The following is a 22,633-nucleotide window of genomic DNA, read 5'->3' on the forward strand; positions in this document are numbered from 1 at the left end:
GCCCCCACAGACGCCTTACCAGCTCTACCCCTGACCCCTGACCCCCAACCCTCTAGATTTCATGGAAAATTCCAATCTAAAAAAAAATTGGGCTTCATTCAAAGTTTTGAAAATGAATGGCTACCAAACTTCCACGGAACTCCCAAATTTAAAATTAAAATTCAATGGTGAAAAATACTTCTTTTTATTTTATTTTTTTCCTTTCTCAAACTTCATAGAATTTAATCCTCTTCAACCCTGTGGCATTAAATTATATTTTTGGATGCTACAAGGTGACACAAAGGGAGACCTAGCTAGAATTGGGTATTAACGAACCAACTCTTATATTACGAGCTAGGTAGGCCAATGGATGACATAGACGGGACAGTGTGTCATTATGGTCAGTTTTTTGTTTGTATGGTAATTGAGATTCATCATCCAAGGACTACGTGGACATGACATCACTAAGGTTAATCTAAATAAAAATGTTTATAATGTTAGAGTATTATGATGTGGTGCATTATAATAAAGTGTATTGTGATACACTATATCATCTAATGAAGATAAGAATCAGAATATTAAAAAAGATTACATGCCAAAATAGGATTGTATTTATCTTTCAATATCTTTCCTCTATTTATTCCTCTGTTTAAATCCTATTAGGATTATGTAATCTGTATCCAAAAAGAAAGAAATTAATTAATTTTCAATCTTCCTTATGGTATTGAGTTAGTTTTCTTTTCTTTTACACACATGGGGGTGTGTGTTACTGATTATTTCATCAAAGAGACATTAGACAATAATAATTCTTCAATGATCTCTTAGACTTTCATTGATGACGTCAATTCAGCAAAGGCAATTTTTATCTTACAAGGCAAAGAAAAAGATTTAAGGATTCATATTTTGTCAAACTCACATTGATCTTCAATGGTCATGAACTTGAGGGAGAGTGTTAAAGTATTATGATGTGCATTGTAATAAGGTGTATTGTGATACACCATATCATCTCATGAAAAGTAGAATTAGATGAGATAATCTTAGAATAGATTACATGCCCAAATAGGATGGATTGGCTCTTATCCTTCAATATTTATTTATCTATTTAAATCCTATAAGGTTATGTAATCTGCATAAAAATAAATAAATAAATAAATAAATTTTCAATCTTCTTTATATAAATAGTTGCTTTGGTCTCTCTAGATTCTCAGCTCTAAAAGTTGATCAAGAAACTCTGAAGGGACATAAGTGAAAGTTAGCCATGGATGTGGAACAAGTTCTGCACATGAATGGAGGAGAAAGAGAAACTAGCTATGCTAATAACTCCATACTTCAAGTCTCTCTCTCCCTCTCTCTCTCACGCGCGAGCACATTTTCTTTGTGGATTGTCAGGTTTTCCTCTTAGATATGCTTGAATTAATTTGATTTGATTTGTTTTGTTTACAGAGAACAGTGATAGAAAAGGTGAAACCCATAATAGAAGAGACAATGGAAGATCTGTATTCCACCACCCTCCCTCAGTGTCTCAGGATTGCAGACTTGGGTTGTTCTTCAGGACCCAACACTCTATTAGCCATCTCTGAAATTATAGATTCTACTTACATGGCATGCCACCGTATGAATTGTCGCCCACCTGAATTCCAAGTCTTCCTAAATGATCTTCCAGGAAACGATTTTAACACCATCTTCAAGTCTTTGCCCAATTTCTATGAGAAACTCAAGAAAGAAAAAGGAGATGAGTTTGGCCCATGTTTCATAACAGGAATGCCTGGGTCTTTCTATGGGAGGCTCTTTCCAAGCCAAACTCTTCACTTTGTTCACTCTTCTTATAGTCTCCATTGGCTCTCTCGTGTACCTCAAGGGCTTGAAAGTGAAGAAGGCATTCCATTGAACAAGGGACACATATACTTAGCAAAGACAAGCCCTCCTAGCGTGCTTAAGTCCTACTTGGAACAATTTCAGTTGGATTTTTCGTTGTTTCTTAGATTAAGGTCTGAAGAAATAATTCCAGGAGGGAGAATGGTTCTAACACTTGTAGGTAGAGGAAGTGATGATCCCTCAAACAACGAAAATGGCACATCTTGGACGTTGTTAGGGTCTGCGCTCAATGATATGGTCCTGGAGGTACCTCAATTGTAACTCTTTTTATGTCCCATACTGTTAACTCATAATTCATAGCTTAATTCAATTTCAATGTAGGGACTTGTGGAAGAGACAAAACTGGACTCCTTCAACGTGCCATTTTATAATGCTTCTGCTAAAGAAATAAAGAACCTAATTGAAGCTGAAGGATCATTTAAGCTCGATCGGCTGGAGAGTTTCAAACTTGATTGGGATGGTAATGCAGCAAATGATGATAAAAGAGAAAACTTCAGTAGGGGCCTAAACATAGCGATGGCTTTAAGAGCCGTGGCAGAACCAATGCTGGTGAGTCACTTTGGCGAGGCAATTATGGATGATTTGTCCTGTAGGTTAATGGAGAAGACGATCGACCTATTAATGAAAGATGAAGCCAAGTTCGATAATGTAGTCATCTCCATGACAAGGAAATAATCAAGATCATCTAAGTAGTTCTTATGCGTTATTGCAATGATGCTTGGTTCAAATGTCAATGTTTTAAAAACCGAACAGGTAATCAAACTGAAATTTTGCTTCAATTTGGGCAGGCCGTTTTTTAATTATTAATTAAGAATAATATATATATATATATATATATATTTTAAGAAAGTACATTCTTTTAAATAATTTAAGATTTTAATTTTTAATATTCTTTAATAGATGATAATTAAATTCAAAATAATAATAAACATTAATTTATGAAATTTGCTCTAAAAATCGATACCATGTTCTGCTAACACACCTTCAATTTAAGAAGGTGTTTTTAAACAGCCCATGTATGCATGAGTCCTAATACTATGACTCGCTAGGTGGTATACTCAATTGACTCTCTTGCGTGGACAAGTTCGATCAGGATTAGTAGATCTGTATGTCTCAGGATACACGGCTCCCTTGGAATAAATTTTTTATGGACAAGTGCAATCATGTATCCTGAGACTTATAGATCTATGGTTATTGAATTTGTTGTGTCAGGGTGTCAATTGAGTATGCCACTTGACTCTTTATTTAATATATAAATTAAGGAAGTTTCTGAATAAAGCACAGAAAAAAGGGATAATGACGTGGACATTTTGACTTCTTACTTAGAAATTTGTGTTCGGTGTAAAGAACAGCGGTTTATAAGACCGTGTTCGAAGGTTGAACCGTTAATTTATGGAAACCCACAATTTTTAAACAAATTCTAATTTTCAATGAGCTGGACTAAGTTTATTCAAAATGGTCCAATCTAGTTTTTAAAACTCACTTTAAATACGAAAACTTATTGACATTGCCCTCTAGTGATGACTAAAGATAGAGAGATGTTTAGCTCATAAAAAAGTCAATCTAAGATTTTACAAAATCCTAATAATCAAATGAAGTCTAAGGAGAATAGTTTTGACTTTTGTAAATTGAGGAGGCCCTCAATATACGTTGGTTCTTATGATTGTTTGATTATAGATTCGAAATTCGTGATTGAGTTTTTTGGGAGAATTTATTTTCCTAAAGATATTATATTATTTTAAAAATTTTATGATAAAAAATACACTACATGAACATTGGAAAATTTAATATAAAAAATTGACGGGCCAAGACTCACGACTTTTAGAAATTGAATTTTGATGGTCTAAGATTGTTGAAATTCTTGATGTTCCCAAATTTGACAACTTAGAACTATCGAATTTCTCCTATCCTTCATTAATTTGATAGTTTTGACCCGTTAAAAAAAAAAAAATTAGCAACGAAAAATTCAACACCAATTCGACCTTTTAGTCTGTCAAATTTGAACTTTTTTCACATTGTGATAAGATTCTTGTTGGGCACAGTTTAAAATGCATTTAATACATTGGGAAACTGAATTTTGTACCAAAAATACCTTATATTTAAGGTGTGCCCTTAGGGCACACATTAACAAGACCAATAAAATAAAGTTCATGTGATTTGTTTCCCACACATAATCAAGTTTAAAATTCAAATTATTGAAAATACTAATGTCATCTGATACATGTGTATGCATTTTATTTCCTTATTGTGATTATCCTCACCCTTCAGGTGAGACCAATCCCAAACTGCACGCACCACCCCCTCAATAAGTGCTATGTGCAACTAATTGAGTCGAGGGTCAACTGCACCCTGGAGGGTGGTCCCAAGGAATTCAGTGCGGAGTTTCAAACACTTTATACATGTGTATGCATCTACTTTTTAATGATACCTATGTTGGTACCCCCACTGCAAATGCACTTTACCAGATTCGTTTGTACTGGTTCAAAACGGCAAAACTATACAAAGTGAATAGGTCAATGGTCATACTTGTATCGGGTTCTTGAAAAACATCTCACCTGCTAATGAAGAAAAATTACAATAGTATAATGAGTCTGTTCCTCAGCACCCACATTCGTTTGTACACCTCAACAAATGCCACGTAAGTCACAATCCAAGGGATTGATGCTTAACTGGCATGTGTTGAGTTGTGGGAGGAGGGTTCCAATCCTCCACACTGGTGCATATCATGGACTCTAGCATAGTGTAATCTTATGTTTTATGGGGTTTAGAACCATAGCTGAGTTGGTTTGACACATTGAAAAAAAAATGTCGTGGTGGGTTCCCGTCCAACTTACCCGTAAAAAAAAAATAGAAAAATGCTAAAGTGACTTCCTATGAATGACGCTGCATTTAACAACATGCTGAAAGGTTAAAAAAATATCTTATATTTCTTATTATAATAAGAGAAGGTTGAATAGGTGTTTATTTACATCAAAATTTGGAAGACAAGAAAAAATACCCTCACTTTTACGTATAACCTCACTATTATCAAGATCTTTTTCGTAAAAAAATATATATATAAAATTTCAATCCAATGACATCCTATAAATGTTAAGTTAAATTTTAGCTTTCTCAAAATGAGAAAAATATCATTTTTATTATTTTATCTACACAATCACTTTAAGTTAATATTTAAAATAAAAAAATTGTTATAATATTAAATGATAAACACAGAGATTCTATTACCACACCAATTTTTGCTAACGCCACCCCAATTCATATGTAAATCACTAAAGAATTAGAGCAACTCCAACAATGCTCTTTATAATAAAAAACATTTTTTGTCAAAATCTGACAAATATTGTTTTAATTAACCCAAATTTTGTTGGGTGCTCCAATATACTCAACAAATCTCTCATTTGTTGAAAATTGACTTAAATCTTAATAAGAGTCGTGACTTCACATTTTAGAATTCAAAAACATGATCCGATACCACAAACTTTTAGAAAACACAATTCTAAGAACTTTGGGAAAAAAAAATTACTTCTCACCGTGATTAATAATTTTAAGTTTTGGGTGTTCGGTAGCCATTCATTTTAATACCTTGGATCAAGCTCAAAAATGAAATTTTTTTTGTGAATATGAGTTTTTCCATAAAATCTAGAAGAATGTTGTGATTGGTTGTCAATGTAATAATCCATATGGGCCCAACAACTCTTAGTAAGATTTCTAATCTTACTGAATTAGTAAGGAAAGTATTTTTTTTTATATTTTTAACAATAACGAACCAAACATTGTTGCTACATGTAGCAAGACTTTGTCTCGATTTTTTCGTTAGCAACATTAACTATGACATCTAGAGAGTCTATTGGACCCATATTTTTCCATTTGACTCTTTATAATAAAGAGTCTCAGACATTTAGAGAGTCTATTGGACCCATATTTTTCCATTTGACTCTTTATAATAAAGAGTCTCAGACATTTAGAGAGTCTATTGGAGTTGCTCTTAGTAGACATCTTGTAGTGGCATTGGCAAAAGTTGGTGTGGTAATAGAAGTTCTTTAAAAATAAGATTTAATTCGATTGTTTGTTTAAAATTTTTAAAATAATTATTTAAAAAAAAATTAAAACACGTATAAATTGTAAGAAAAATATTTTTTTTTATTATTCTATCTTTAAAATCAACTTAGTTAATATTTAAAGGATCATGATCAAGAACCAACGTGTTTTGTATTATGTGGATTAGAAGTTTCAGAATGGGCTGATTTTTGGGGAAGATCTAGATCCTGATTCTTTTAATAAATAGATAAAAATGGACGGCTTACAAGAACAGTAATGATCCCACGGTGGGATTGGGATTGCGCCAAATAAAGTAAAACGGCCTCTTTATCAAGGGAGAGTTGTGCCTCAGGCTTTTCAGAAGCCTTTATGTGACTTTTGGAAGGTCAAAAGTCACATAAAGGCTTTTGTGACCTTTACAGTTTATTCCATAGGTGGTAGTGCGCACCATTACGGGCTCAAGACTCTAGCATTAGCAAGACGGTGAGCTTGACTAAGGTGCGTTTGATCTAGTCTTTTGGGAGCAGATTTTTGCTTTTGACAGAGATTTTTGGGAGCAGACACTGAAGCTAAGTACTCACTTTTGGCTTCTTCATTTTGTCGAAAAAGGGTTTTTATTTTATTTATAAAAAAAACATAAATAGTCCCAAAAACACATTAGTCCCATCTGTCTAAGGAGTATTGTGGTCAATCAAACATCTTCATAAACAAAAGTTAATCTTTATAAATGTAGACCTCAAAAACACTTCCTTAAACTGTCACTAACAAGCATTAAATACTATTGGCATGAACAATCAAGGAGTCAATGGGCCGGACAATATTTTTCACGCGTGTTGGGCCTTTTTATTATTTTAGGCATATTAGTCGGACCAGTTCGACAAAGCCCAAAGGCCTAATAGAGTTGGCAAACCTGGGCCAATCCATATTGTAGAAGAGGTTTTCTCTTGCTACAGTGTAAAAAAGTATTGGTACATTGACTTGAGAGTAGATTTTAGTTTGAAAAATGTGTTTGTTCAAAGTCACATAAACTTGGGAACGGATCCTCTGTAGCCCCTTTTCCCTGTGACCCTGTAGCTGTAGCTTTTCTTCTAAAGACCACAAAACATCACATTTAAAAAAGTATATAAATAAATAACAATTCAGATCTCTTATACAAATGGTTTAGATCAGATTTGGAGGAAAAAAAAAAAGGCCTTTTAAACATGATCCAAGATTTTTAAAATGGACGGTCACTGAACCTCCAATTCAATGGTATACTTTGAGTGTGTGGTTTATGTGGCACACTCTTAACCATCTAAAAGTTCTACAGGGCCATAGAGTTAAAAAGGAATACAGTGGATCTGCTCCCCCATAAACTTTCAAATATTTTTTTAAAAATAAAATTTTACTTATTAAATTATATATAAATATATAGCAGATTTTAATTTATTAGAAAAACTCCCTTGGACTTCTAACAACTACAAGAGAACATTGCTTTATGAAGTTCGTTACCCACCGAACCTCACTTTATCAAGTTCATTACCGAGTAAACCCTAGAGTGGACTCACGTCCTAAATTTAAAAATAAAAAATTAGGTTAATTTGTTAATTAACATACGAGTGATTGTTTGCTCATAGACCAACACCGTTTTGACATGTGGCACTAATGAAATAAGCAATAATAAAAGAATTTTTCTCTCTCTTGCCTATGGTAAAAAATCGACATTTCCTAATAAGATCATCTTGCAACATTGAAAAATATGATCAAATATAAAAGTGTTGTAGATGATGAAATTCTAGAAAAAAAAAAAGGAAATTATAGAAAAATTATATTTCACTATTGTAATTTAATTTTAAATTTGGGCACTCGGTAGTGGTCCATTTTCAACACCATTGATCAAGCTTGGAAAAATGTGTTTTTACCATGAAGTTTTTCATGAAATATGGAAGGTTGTAGTGTTTGATTTTCAATATGATAATCCATGTGGATCCCACAATACTTTTTAAGATTTGAAATGTAAAAATAAAGATTTCTGGGGAGTGGATGTGTGGATAGGAGAGAAATTTCCTTCTTATTATTACTTACGTCATAGCATCACATGTCAAACCGGTGTTGGTCTGTGAGCAAACAATCACTCCTTAACATACCTTGGAGTAGATTCTAACCACATCAATTTGTGGTATCCAAAAACATGATTTGACTTACAAGATTACAAAGGACAAAATTCTAATAACTTAAATAAATAATAATTAATTTTTACCGTTAAATTTTAATTTTAAATTTGAGAGTTCGCTATACATCCATTTTCAACATCTACTATCAACCTCAAAAAGTTTTTTTTTTTTTTTTTTTCAATTTTTATGTGTAATCTAAATTTTCCGTAAAATTTAGAAGGCTGTGTTGTTGGATTGCTAATTTGATTATCCATGTTGGCCCAATGGCCCTTAGTACAATTTGAAATCTTACTGAGTTAGTCATGGTAGCATGAATCATAAAGTAAGGTTTGTCCATGTAACAAACTTTGACAAAGTAAGGGGAGTTTTTGTAATAAAATTGCACCAGATAGGCCTGCCCGGTAAATCTCTCAAATGTATTTTAACCAAACGTGGACGTCACGTTTTACCTCATCATTATGATCACATCATCATGACTGTTTATCATTGTATCATTGCCACCGTCATCATAATCATGACAACCACGTTATCCTCATCTTAGTGAAGAGGGGATGACTGATATTTGGAAGAAAAAAAATAAATTGGAGAGCTTTTAGCTTTATTTTTATTAGTCTATACGAGAGAAGATTGAGGTCACGGGCATGCACTACTAATTTTAAATAAGAATAAATAAATAAAACTAAGAACATTGGGTTGGCATTTCTTAATGCATGATACGTGAGGGATTATTCTAATTTCCTTTTCTTTTCTTTTTTCACTGTTTGATTAGTAATTTTCATGTGAAATTATCATTTTCACTCTAAATAAAAAGTTTCATCGAAAAAGGATTTCAATTTCCCACATCACCCGAGCAATGTCAAAATCCTTCTTAGATTTTCTCTCTCTTTCTCTTCCCTTCTTCTTCTTCATTTTCTCAGAAATAGGGGATCACTCATCTATATTTTTGTGGTTTTATTTTTTTATTTTAAGAAAAGCCTTTGTTAGAATTAAACAATAGGATTCATCTTTCCACCCTCTTATTCATGTTAATTTTCTAACGGATTTCAAAATCCAAACAGTCAAACATACCATTCCGCTTTGTTTGGATTGAGAGAAATGGAGAGAAGAAAATAAATGAGTTTCTGTCCATTTCTTTTGTTTTGATTGTTAAGTGGGAAGAGTAGAGAAAAAAAATTGGAGAGAAAAGGAGAGAAAAAAATGTTCATTTTCTTTCTATCCAAAAGTGGAGAGAAAATTAGAGAAATCCTTATAAAATTATTTTACAATTCCAACTTTGCCCCTAAATCTCTTTTATGATATTTTAAAATTTTGAAAATTGTCCCAAGTTCTCTCCTGTCAATCCAAACATGGTGGAGAGAAATTGAATTTCTCTTTGCTTCCCTTCTCTTCTCTTCTCCAAATTGTATATGACATAGTGGAGAAATTGATTCTTGTGGATCAAATGTTATACTCTAATTAAGATCGAGTTGAATAATTTTAATCATACTATTATGTTTGATCTAAGTGTATGTTTCATCATTATTGTATATGCATTTTGGGCATTTAGAAAGATTTATCCAGCGTCCATTGTCAAAAAAATGAAATCATCAAGATCAACAATTCAAATGCTTATCTCGACAATTGTACCATTGATCTAAACGATTGATTGTTTTTTTTTTTTTTCAATATTTTTTAACTTAAGACTCAATAGATCTTCTTGAAATACCCCAAATGCATATATTATCAAGGGCAGAGCTAGGATTTTATCCGTGTAAAGGCAACCAAGAGTAGAAAAAAAATTCTTAGGGATAACTAAGAGTGAAAAAAGGAAGTTGTGAGGCCAATTAAGATTGGAAATTTTTTTGTGGGAGCAATGGTGATAGATTTTTAATCCATTGTTAAAATCTATCACAATAACGCATTAATCCATAAACTTAGAAAAATATTGTGGGGGCAATTGCCCTTAACATCCCCACTATAAATCCATCATTGTATATTATAGTGGTGAAACAGACATGCAGATCAAAGATTAGAACTATATCTCTACAATTACAAGTATATTGTTCCTTGTTCATTATTTAATGTCACAAATCATTGAATACATCGAAAGTTACATTAAAATGTTTGAAATTATGAGTATATCATTCTCTATTCGACATTCACCATAAAAAAATTGTTGAAATAGATTATAATTCCTATTTAGTTAAAATTAAGAGAGATGAGGAAAAAGGTTTTTTGAATCTTTTATGACTATATATTATAAGGGGGATGGGGTAAGGTTGGGATTCAGATGGGAAAATTTTCACATGGCCATTAATTGTAAAAATCAATGGGTTGATTTTAAAGAGGATGATCTCTATGGTGAGGAAATCATCCTCCCCAAAAATCAATCCATTCTGAAACTTCTAACCCCATCAAAATTGGTTTACAAAAAATGGGCGATCTACAAATCTTCAACTTGTAAACATGGGTTTAGAAGTTTCGTAATGTCTGGTTTTTGGTCAACAAGTTTTGTCCTACATGGGTTAAAAGTTTTGAAATGAGCTGATTTTTGTTGAAAATTATCTCTATGGTGCCGAGGTCATCCTTACCAAAAATCAAACATTCTATAACTTCTAACCCCCTATTTACAAGTTGAAGATTTGTAGACCACCCATTTTTTGTAAACCAATTTTGATGGGGTTCGAGTTCAAGAGACAAAATACTAGACAAAGTTTTTTTTTTTCTTGTTATATGGTTTAAAAGTTTCAGAATTTGCTGATTTTTTTTTTAAAAGGATGATCTTTATGATGAGGGTATCGTCTTCACAAAAAATCAGTCCATTCAGAAATTTCTAACCCTAGTTTAAAAGTTGAATAATTGAGGATAATCAAATTTTACCGTTAGTTTGTAACCACTTTTCTTGGGGTTAGAAGTTTTGAAATGGGTTGATTTTTCTATTTTTATGATGATCTCCTCACCATGGAGATTATCCTCACAAAAAAATTAATCCATTCTAAAACTTTTTTGTAATATAAGACAAAATTTTGTCGTGAGAAAGGGGGTAAATTCAACATGACCCTTTTAAACACTACATTAAAAAGGGCAAATTTGACACCAAGATCCATTAAATTTACCCATTTTTCACGTAATGACCTTAGCGTCGAATTTACCCCCTTTTCATACAGTGAGTTACCTAGTTCGTGGGGTTGCTCAATTTGAATTTGGGTTTGTGCTGCTTTGGTTTATCACGGCTCTAGTGTACCTGCACACACATACAAAAAAAAAAAAAGAGTTCAGATCATATGCACCTAGAGTGGAGTATTGAAACCCTCCTCCCACACCTCAACACATGCCACTTAAGCCACAATCAAAGTAAATTTTAAAGAGGAGATATTTTAGGCATCAATCCCTTAATTGAGGCTAATGTGCCATTTGTTGAGGTGTGGGAGGAGGGTTTCAATCCTCCATCACTATGTGAAAATTGGAAAATTCGACAGAAAAATTTTAGGGGCCAAGGCCCATGAATTTTAGAAACTGAATTTTGACAGCTTAGAGCTATCGAATTTCTCCCATCCTTCATTAATTTGATAGTTTTGGCCCATCAAAAAAAAATTCGATAATAAAAAATTCGACGCCAATTTGACCCCTTTGTCCATCGGATTTTATGAAATTTTACAGTCCAAGGCAGTCAAATTTGGGATTTTTTCACATTGTGCACTCTGGTGCAGGGGATCCAGACTCCCAAAAACAAACACCATTAATCATTTCTAACCATTGTATTCAAGGAGTCCGACTAGTCTTACTAAGTAAGGACTTCACCCTTACTAAGAGTCCTTATGCTCACTTTTGCCATCCAAAAATATGATCTACTTCTTCAGGTATAGATGACAAAATTGCAAAAACATTGAAAAAAATATTTTCACAATTGAATTTTAATTTTAAATTTGGAGTTAGGTGGAAGTTTGGAGCTTTTATAAGTACAAATAAATTTATAAAAGAATTTAAATTGATTTTAATAATTTGACTACTCATAACTTGAATATGTCTTGATGGAGAACAAGACAATAAGTTATTGAATTTGAAAATTAAGGCCAACTAGGGGTGTCAATGGGTCGGTTACGGTTTGGTTCATAAGGAATTTAGAACCATAACCATTATATTTAGTTCAATTTTGGGTCCGGTTCCAAAATAAATGGAATCAAAATAGGAATCACCAAAAATCACGGGTACCCATCAGTTCTAGTTCTCAAGAATCGAATGAGAAAAAAAGTATTACAAATCATTATAAATATTAAAAAAAAAAAAAAAAATCCCTTTTAAAAAACTTAACATATTATCAACAAAATAATTAACTTAGTTTTAATTTGTTATACTAAAAATACAAATTAATGATTTTTTTCAAAATTAAAGACTAATCTTAGTTAAAAGTTTTAAATTTTTAGAAGAGTAACTTATTTTGAGTTCCATTTGATAATTTATATAAAAAATTGAAGAATTTTATATAAATGCATTTATTTTGAAATATATATATATATATAAACCTTAAGGGTATGTTTGATTGCACATGAAAAATAGGGTGAAAAATCAATTTCCATAGAAAATGACATTTTTTGAAATGTTTGATTCCACTTGGAAATGGAAATTTATTTTCCATTTCAATCAAAAAGTCCACCAAAACATGGATTTCACTTTCCCACCCATATGGGTGGGAAAGTGAAACCCACCCAAAATTTTTCATCCCTAATTATGGGTGGGAAAGTGAAACCCACCCAAAATTTTCATCCCTAATTCTTCTCCACTCATATTTTCTTCTCTACTACCACCACCGCACCAACCTCGTCGTCGTCGTCACCATCGCCATAGTCGTTGTCGTCATTATCATCTCCGACCACCTTCTCTTCTTCTCTTTCTCTATCCCTCACCTCCGTCGCAACCACCACCACATTCTCCCCTCATCTTTCTCACTTACCTCCGTAGTCACTGTCGCCATCTTCACCACTACCACGTTCTCCTCTCTTCTTCCTCACTTACCTCCGCCCCATCGTCGTCATCACCACCGCCACCACTACCACCACCACATCCTCCCCCCTCCCTCTTCCTCCTCATCTTCTTCTTCCTCTCCCCCTCCTTTCATCTTCTTTCTCCTCCTCCTTCTTTTTCTTTTTCCTCATATAATTTTTCGATGATTTTATCCAAGTACAATCAAACAATAGAATTTGATTTTCCAACCCTACCTATTTTCCACCACTATTTTTTCATTGATTTCAAATTCCATGGAAAGCCACTTTCCATGCAATCAAACATACCCTGAATCACCTTTGGCACAGAAAGAAATGTCAAAATAAATCAATTTTGGGTACCCGCGACTACCCTTTGGATAGAACCTAACGATTCTTGTACCTATCGGTTTGGTTCCATTTTAGATCCGGCTCCAACTTGTTCTAATAAAAAGGAAATCGAAATTAGGATTTTTGATTTCGGTTAAATGGGTACCCATTGCTACCCCTATGGCCAAGTGGTGGAATTGACCCAAAACCTGGCTGAGTCAACTAATTCTCAGTGTTAGGAAATATGAGATGAGAAACCTGATTAGGTGGCAATATATCTAACACTATATTATTGCCGTAATTTAAACCTTGTTGAGTTGACTAGAAATTCAATCGAGTCAATATGACTGATTTGGTTTTGAGGTGACTTGGATCCCAAACCTTGACTCAAAATGCACAAAGTCAGACACACGATCCAGTTATTTGGTTATAAACAAATTATATATATATATATATATAGGGTAGCGTTCAAGGGCAAACTTTTTAGCAAACTTTTTGGCAAAACATTTTTCAAAACATGGGTTAGAGGTTTTGGAATGGGCTGATTTTTGGTGAGGATGATCTCTACGGTGAGGAGATTATCCTCACCAAAAATCAGCCCATTCCAAAACTTCTAACCCCATCAAAAATAGTTTACAAAAAATGGACGGTCCACGATTTTTCAGCTTGTAAACATGGGTTAGAAGTTTTGGAATGGGCTGATTTTTGGGGAGGATGATCTCCTCATCGTAGAGATCATCCTCACCAAAAATCAACCCATTCCAAAACCTCTAACTCATGTTTTGAAAAATGTTTTGCCAAAAAGTTGGCCATTGAACGCCCCCCAGATATATATATATATCTGGGGGGCGTTCAATGGCCAACTTTTTGGCAAAACATTTTTCAAAACATGAGTTAGAGGTTTTGGAATGGGTTGATTTTTGGTGAGGATGATCTCTACGATGAGGAGATCATCCTCCCCAAAAATCAGCCCATTCCAAAACTTCTAACCCATGTTTACAAGCTGAAAAATCGTGGACCGTCCATTTTTTGTAAACTATTTTTGATGGGGTTAGAAGTTTTGGAATGGGCTGATTTTTGGTGAGGATGATCTCCTCACCGTAGAGATCATCCTCACAAAAAATCAGCCCATTCCAAAACCTATAACATATGTTTTGAAAAATGTTTTGCCAAAAAGTTTGCTAAAAAGTTTGCCCTTGAACACTACCCATCTATATATATATATATATGGGTAGCGTTCAATGGCAAATTTTTTGGCAAAACATTTTTCAAAACATGAGTTAGAGGTTTTGGAATGGGTTGATTTTTGGTGAGGATGATCTCTACGGTGAGGAGATCATCCTCACCAAAAATTAGCCCATTCCAAAACTTCTAACCCCATCAAAAATAGTTTACAAAAAATGGACGGTCCACAATTTTTCAACTTGTAAACATGGGTTAGAAGTTTTGGAATGGGCTGATTTTTTGTGAGGATGATCTCCTCACCGTAGAGATCATCCTCACCAAAAATCAGTCCGTTGCAAAACCTCTAACCCATGTTTTGAAAAATGTTTTGCCAAAAAGTCGGCCCTTGAACACCACCCATATATATATATATAGGGTCCCGTTCCCCACCCTAAGTTTTACCCTATACTTTAACAAACGGGTTTTGTCCTACATGAGTTAGAAGTTTTGGAATGGGCTGATTTTTGGTGAGGATGATCTCTATGGTGAGGAGATCATCTTCATCAAAAATCAGCTCATTCCAAAACTTTTAACCCCATCAAAAATGATTTACAAGAAATTGACGGTCTACGATTTTTCAACTTGTAAATATGGGGTTAAAAATTTCGAAATGGGCTGATTTTTGGTGAGGATGATCTTCTAACCATAGAGATCATCCTCACCAAAAATCAGCCCATTCCAAAACTTCTAACCCATGTAGGACAAAACACGTTTGTTAAAGTGTAGGATAAAGCTTAGGGTGTTGAACATTTCCCATATATATATATATGGGAAATGTTCAGCAACAAACATTATGACAAACATTTTGGCAAAACATTTTTCAAAATATGGGTTAGAGATTTTGGAATGGGCTGATTTTTGGTGAGAATGATCTCTATAGTGAGAAGATCATCATCACCAAAAATCAGCCCATTCCAAAACTTCTAACCCCATCAAAAATGGTTTACAAAAAATGAACGGTCCACGATTTTTCAACTTGTAAACTGGGGCTAGAAGTGTTGGAATGGGCTAATTTTTGGTGAGGATGATCTCCTCACCATAGAGATGATCCTCACCAAAAATCAACTCATTCCAAAACCTCTAACCCATGTTTTGAAAAATGTTTTGCCAAAATGTTTGTTGCTGAATGGGACTATATATATATGTGGGAGCGGTTCAAGGTCCATATGTAAAAGCATATAAAAAACAATGGTTTTTCAAAATAAGGGTTAGAGGTTTTGGATTGAGCTGATTTTTTGCAAGGATGGTCACTATGATGAAAAGATCATCCTCACAAAAAATCAGCTCAATCAGAAACTTCTAAATCCATCAAAAGTGATTTACAAATTTGTGGTAAAAATTGGAAAAAAAATCGACGGTCCACATTCTAAATCACTTTTAATGGGGTAAGAAGTTTCAGATTGGACTGATTTTTTTTTCAGATGATCTTCCCATCATAGAGATCATCCTCACAAAAAATCAGCTCAATCCGAAATTTCTTACCCATATTTTTAAATTTTATTAATGTTACATTGTTTTTATATATGTTTTCTCATATGGCCCTTGAACCTGACTCTATATATATATATGGGTCAGGATCAAGGGCCATATGTAAAAACAATGTAACATTAATAAAATTTTAAAATATTAGTTAGAAGTTTCGGATTGAGCTGACTTTTTGTGAGGATGATCTCTATGATGGGAAGATCATCCGGAAAAAAAAATCAGTCCAATCTAAAACTTCTAACCCCATTAAAAGTGATTTAGAATGTGGACCATCGATTTTTTACCAATTTTTGTCACTAATTTGTAAATCACTTTTGATGGATTTAGAAGTTTTTGATTGAGCTGATTTTTTGTGAGGATGATCTTCTCATCATAGTGACCTTCCTTGCAAAAAATCAGCTCAATCCAAAACCTCTAACCCATATTTTGAAAAACCATTGTTTTTTCATATGTTTTTACATATGGCCCTTGAACCGCCCCCTATATATATATATATATATATATATAGAGGGTGGGGTTCCTATGACCCCCATTACGACTCACCGTTTGTCTTATATGGGCAAAAATGTTTGGAATGGGCTGATTTTTTGTGAGAATGATCTCTGTGATGAGGGGATCATCTTGGCAATAAATCATCAAATTCCCAAACTTCTAACCCCATCAAAATTGATTTACAAAAATTTGACGGTCTAAAATTTTTCAACTTGTAAACATGTGGCTAGAAGTTTCATAATGAGCTGATTTTTAGCAAGGATGATCTCCTCACCATAGAGATCATCCTCACAAAAAATCATCCCATTCCAAACACTTTTGCCCATATAAGACAAAAGGATGAGTCGTAATGGGGGTCTACAGAACCCGACCCATATATATATATATATTTCTGAATTAATTTTAAAAGGAATTATATATTTCTAAAATTAATGTATTTTATTTGACTAATCCAAATTGACCCATAAGTTTTGAAGTTGACTCAACTCGTTTAGACATTCAAGTAGGATTGAATTTTCAAAATTTTAAAATTATGATTCTCAAACGATATAACATATATTACAATATTTTTGACAAAAATAAATTTATTAATTTTAGTGATACTGTCAAGGGCAAGGGCGGAGCCAGGATTTTAACTCTTGTAGGGGCAATGTAAGAGTGAATTTTTTTTTGTGAGAGCAATGAAGATTATAATTTTTTTTTGTGGGGGCAATATAACAGTGGAAATTGTTTTGTGGGGACAATTAAGAGTGTAAAACAAATTGGGAGAGCAATAGTTCATTACTCTAAAGAAGGTTTGAAAATTCTTGTGGGGGCAAGTGTCCCCGTTGCCCCCACTCTAAATCCACCCCCGGTCAAAGGCACATGTTAACATATAAAAATGAATTAATGCACCTCCAAAATCTTATCACCACAGAAAAATTTATTTATATTTATTATTCAAAGTAATCTTAAAATCCTTTTTACAACCTAAAATATAAAAATAAAAATAAAAAGAACTTAAAAAATGTGGAGATGTATTAAATTAGTGTAACACGTGCCCTAAGGCACATGTTAACTTAGCCCTTATTTGACTTAACAGTAGCCAAGACAATTAAGTCGTTTTGTTTTCGAGTTTTAAAACAGATAGATTCAACTTGGATTTTCAGTTTTCACACGTAAGTCATTTTAAAATGATATTTTGCCTCAACACTTGGCGTTGGATATATTACAATCATGACGACAAACAATTTGATCATTTGGCTTAGCAAGTTGCCTTTCAACATATTTGTCTTTACTATTAAGGTTTTAAGAATATAAAGATGCTCTTCAGCTTCAACACCATTCGTCAGATATCGTAATCAAAACATCAAACATTTCATTATTTGCCTTAACTATAACACATCATACGATGATGAGAATGGCACTACATTAGCCATGTATCACACTTTTAAAATATCATTGACCCCAGCAATTTTTTATCGACGACCAAGAAACAATGAGCTTGAAAGACTACCAATGACATGCAAAAGAAGATCCAACACTTTTTATCTACCTACTGAGTCGTCAATGTCCATTGTAAGGGAGGATGCCAATGGGCATCCTCAGGTAGAAATAAAGATGAATTTCATCGAGATATAAATGAATTTCATTGAGAATCCCAGTGACTCTTAATGTCACTATTCTGGTCTGTCTGGGGTCCCCTCCCCTACCCCAATGGCTCTTCATTGGAAATAAAATAAAAATCATTATGGGCCAAGCCCATGGGTCAAATGGGAGCGGATTCTTGTAGTGAGTTTTCTATGCAGTAACCTGTAGTGATATTAGATGATTGAAGGACAGCCACGTGACATACTCACAAACTCTGTTTGGTAAAAAAAAAAAAGGAAAAAAATTCAAATCTGATCTACACTATGATGCATACGAGATTGAGTTGTTTGATTTTGTTTTCAAGATTTCAATTTCTACTTAATTAAAAGACACAACAGGGAAGAGGCACCACATAGGATCCGCTCCGGGGTTAAATGGGTTAGAAGCGTGTTTCACGTTGTATTTGTTTGCGTGTGAACGGTTGTTTAGATCTAGGGACCCAATTGCCATGACATTGGAAGTAAGTTAAATGATGTTGTCACTCACACAATGTGTTTCATGTTGATTCAACCAATCTTTTTTTATCATTATGTTTCCTCCTTGTAAGGTGCTTATAAATAGCTGCATTGTCCCTCTAGATTTTCAACTCTAAAAGGAGAAGAATCTCTAAAGAGAAGTGAGTGATCAAAGCTTTTAGATAGATAGCTAGCCATGGATGTAGAACAAGTTCTTCACATGAATGGAGGAGAAAGAGAAGCCAGCTATGCTAATAACTCCACACTTCAAGTATCTCTTCTCTCTCTCTCTCTCTCTCTCTCTCACACACACACACACACACACACACACACACACATACAAACATATTTTTTTCTTTGTTGATTGCCTACCTATTGAATTTCCTTCTAAATGATTTGCATTATATGTTTACAGAGAACAGTGATAGCCAAGGTGAAACCCATAGTAGAAGAGACCATACTAAATCTGTACTGCTCCACCCTCCCTCAGTGCCTAAGGATTGCAGATTTAGGTTGCTCTTCAGGACCCAACACCCTAGTGGTCATCTCTGAGATTATAGATACAACTGAAATGATATGCCATCATTTGAATCGTCCGCCACCCGGATTCCAAATCTTCCTAAATGATCTCCCAGGAAATGATTTTAACACCATCTTCAGGTCGTTGCCTACTTTCTATGAAAAACTCAAGAAAGAGAAAGGCGATGAGTTCGGTCAGTGTTTCATAACCGGAATGCCTGGATCTTTCTATGCGAGGCTATTTCCAAATGAAACTCTTCACTTTGTTCACTCTTCTTATAGCCTCCACTTTCTCTCTCGGGTTCCTCAAGGGTTTGAAAGTGAAGGAGAAACTCCATTGAACAAGGGAAATATTTACTTAGCAACGACCAGCCCTCCGATCATGCTTAAGTCCTACTTGGAGCAATTTCAGTTGGACTTCTCGTTGTTTCTTAGATTACGATCTGAAGAAATAATTCCCGGAGGAAGAATGGTCCTAACATTTATGGGTAGGAGACGTGATGATCCCTCAAAAGATGAAAATTGCACACCTTGGACATTATTAGGGTCCGCTCTCAATGACATGGTCACAGAGGTACCTTATTTGTTACCCATTTTAGTATCCAACTATTAACCCATTGCTTTATATCTTATAAAAATCAGCTTAATTCAATGTAGGGGTTCGTGGATGAGGAAAAACTGGACTCCTTCAACGTTCCATACTATGCGGCTTCTGCTAAAGAAATAAAGAACTTAATTGAGGCTGAAGGATCATTTAAGCTCGATCGACTCGAGACTTTTGAAGTTGATTGGGATGGTAACATTGAAGATGATGATAAAAGAGACATAATTAATAGGGGGCAAAACATAGGCATGTGCATAAGAGCTGTGGCTGAATCAATGCTGGTGAATCACTTCGGAGAGGAAATTTTGGATGATTTATTCTCTAGGTTCATGGAGAAGGCGATCGAGCTCCTAATGAAAGATGAAGCCAAGTATGTCAATGTAGTCATCTCCCTGACAAAGAAAGAATGAAGATCCTCTAAGTTTAGTATATGTTACAATAATGATGCTTGTTTCAAATAATCAAATATGGAACTTTACATTCGGCAAGTTGTGACCACTAGCCAGAGATAAGATATTCTCTTGTTTTGAAAAATTAATGGTTTAAAATATGGGAAAATTATTTAAAAGACCCTGGCCGAGGGATTTATTTCTAAATAATCTCTAAAATTTGCAGAATAGCTTGAGTAGACATTTAATAAACTTTTTTTATTTCTTAATGTACTCTCGATGTTAGCGAGCTCACCGCTTTTTTATTTATTGTCTGGTTCATCAATTTTTATTTATTGTCGAACTCGATGTTTTATTTATTTATTGTCAAGTTGATAATTTTTATTGCTGAACTCAACACTGGTACCCACCAAATTTCATTTTTTAATTAAAATATTTGAAAAGACTCTAAAAATTTGAGATAACGACTTGTTTAGATGATTTTAACCCAAAATAATCATTTTTTATTAATTTTCATCCAAAAATTAAGAAAAAAGATGAAAAAATCTCTAATTTTTTACGTACATCTTCAAAATATCTAAAAATCCCCTCGAAAATAATTTTTTCTTCCTACTTAAATCCTTTTTGATGAAATGAAGTCCCCGATACTTGATTGAGATACCAAAAAAGTAATGTTTTTAATGTAAACGATGAGTTCAAACGATTAAAACATTCAATCGTGAGAATTATAAGAAATGCAATCAGAGACTGTTAAGAAAAGAAAAGTTTACTAAATAGACTATTAAGAGACCACCTAAAACTCAAGGACTATTTAGAAAAAAAATTCCTCTACTAAGGTCTTTTAAGTAATTTTCCTTTAATAGAAGAATTTTCTCTTTTCTTCTCATATTAAAAAAATGAAAATTCCTAATTAAATCACCTTGTCGCATTTAAAAACATGATCCAATAAAACACTAGTGTAGAAGATGAAGATCTATGAATTTCAAAAAAAAATTATATTTCACTGTTGTAATTTTTTAAAAATTTCGATGCCTGATAGCCATCCATTTTCAACATTAATCAAGTTAAAAAAATGCTATTTCTTTTTCAACTTTTTTTTAACCATGAAATTTAGAAGATTGTGATGTTCAATAATTTCTTATATGATAATCCATGTAGATCCCACAATTCCTTTTAAGATTTGAAATCTAAAATTTAAGAATTATGATTGCTGGCAAGAAAGAGAAATTTCTCTCTTATTACTACATCGTCAGCAGCACCACATGTCAAAACGGTGTTGGACAGCGCTGTGAGCAAACACTCACTGATGTTTCCCCAGTTCAAGTTTAAAATAAAATTGAAAAAGCAAATTTCATTTTATTCTTTAATAATATTAGTGGTAGCTCCACCACTACATAGTACGGACTACATAAGATCGTTCCGTTAACTTTAAAAACTTTTTACGTTAGGGAACGGTTGAAATTCTCCATCAAACGGACCGTTGAGATAAAAGGAATGTTCGGTGAAACTTATAAAATATTAAACGGGACCGACCAGTTGCACGACAACCTTAAAAAGTCTTTTTATTTATATATATATATATATATGGGAAATGTTCAGCACCATAAGTTTTACCACACACTTTAACAAACGTTTTTTGTCTTATATGGGTTAGAAGTTTTGGAATGAGCTGATTTTTGGTGAGGATGATCTCTATGATTAGAAGATCATCCTCCCCAAAAATCAGCCCATTCCGAAATGTTTAGCCCCATGTTTACACGTTGAAAAATCGTGAACCGTCCATTTTTTGTAAATCAATTTTGATGGGGTTAGAAGTTTTGGAATGAGCTGATTTTTGGTGAGGATGATCCTCACCAAAAATCAGCTCATTCCGAAACTTCTAACCCATGTAAGACAAAACGCGTTTGTTAAAGTGTGTGGTAAAACTTAGGGTGCCGAACGGGACCCTATATATATATACATAGAACAGCGTTATTACGACCCCCATTACGACTCATATTGCGACACATCATTTTATCTTATATGGGCAAAAATGTTTGGAATGGACTGATTTTTTGTGAGGATGATCTCTGTGATGAGAGGATCATCCTGGCAAAAAATCATCCAATTCCAAAACTTCTAACCCCATCAAAATTGATTTACAAAAATTGGACGGTCTATAATTTTTCAACAAAAATTGGACGGTCTAAAATGATCTCCTCACCATAGAGATCATCCTCACAAAAAATTAGCCCATTCCAAACATTTTTGCCTATATAAGACAAAATGGTGTGTCGCAATATGAGTCATAATAGGGGTCGTAAGAACCCGACTCATATATATATATATATATATATATATATAGGGGACGATTCAGCAACCCTAAAGTTTGGTGCCAAACATTTTTCAAAATATGGGTTAGAAGCTTTGGAATGAGTTGATTTTTTGTGAGGATGATCTTTATGATGAGGAGATCATCCTCAACAAAAATCAGCATATTCCAAAACTTCAAACCCCATCAAAA

At 33.7% G+C, this 22,633-nt stretch overlaps 1 protein-coding gene across 3 annotated transcripts; it reads left to right on the top strand.

Annotated features, from left to right (window-relative positions):
• The first annotated feature begins 1,161 nt into the window (after positions 1-1,161).
• Positions 1,162-20,399, top strand: LOC147407383 (S-adenosyl-methionine 4-1-methyl-2-pyrrolidinyl-3-oxobutanic acid methyltransferase-like). Of its 3 annotated transcripts, none has more exons than XM_086435930.1 (3): positions 1,162-1,312; positions 1,423-2,100; positions 2,176-2,529. In XM_086435930.1, the coding sequence occupies exons 1-3, from the start codon at positions 1,238-1,240 to the stop codon at positions 2,527-2,529; spliced, it is 1,107 nt and encodes a 368-aa protein (XP_086292056.1). In that variant the 5' UTR covers positions 1,162-1,237. The 3 variants fall into 3 exon arrangements, with proteins under 3 accessions (XP_086292056.1, XP_086292055.1, XP_086292054.1); XM_086435929.1 differs by lacking the exons at positions 1,423-2,100; positions 2,176-2,529 and adding exons at positions 19,034-19,711; positions 19,795-20,399 and having other exon boundaries at positions 1,210-1,312; XM_086435928.1 differs by lacking the exons at positions 1,162-1,312; positions 1,423-2,100; positions 2,176-2,529 and adding exons at positions 18,734-18,889; positions 19,034-19,711; positions 19,795-20,399.
• Positions 20,400-22,633: the final 2,234 nt, after the last annotated feature.

Source organism: Akebia trifoliata, chromosome 3 (genome assembly GCF_017979445.1).
Source record: "Akebia trifoliata isolate Shusen 1 chromosome 3, ASM1797944v1, whole genome shotgun sequence".
Lineage (NCBI taxonomy): Eukaryota > Viridiplantae > Streptophyta > Magnoliopsida > Ranunculales > Lardizabalaceae > Akebia > Akebia trifoliata.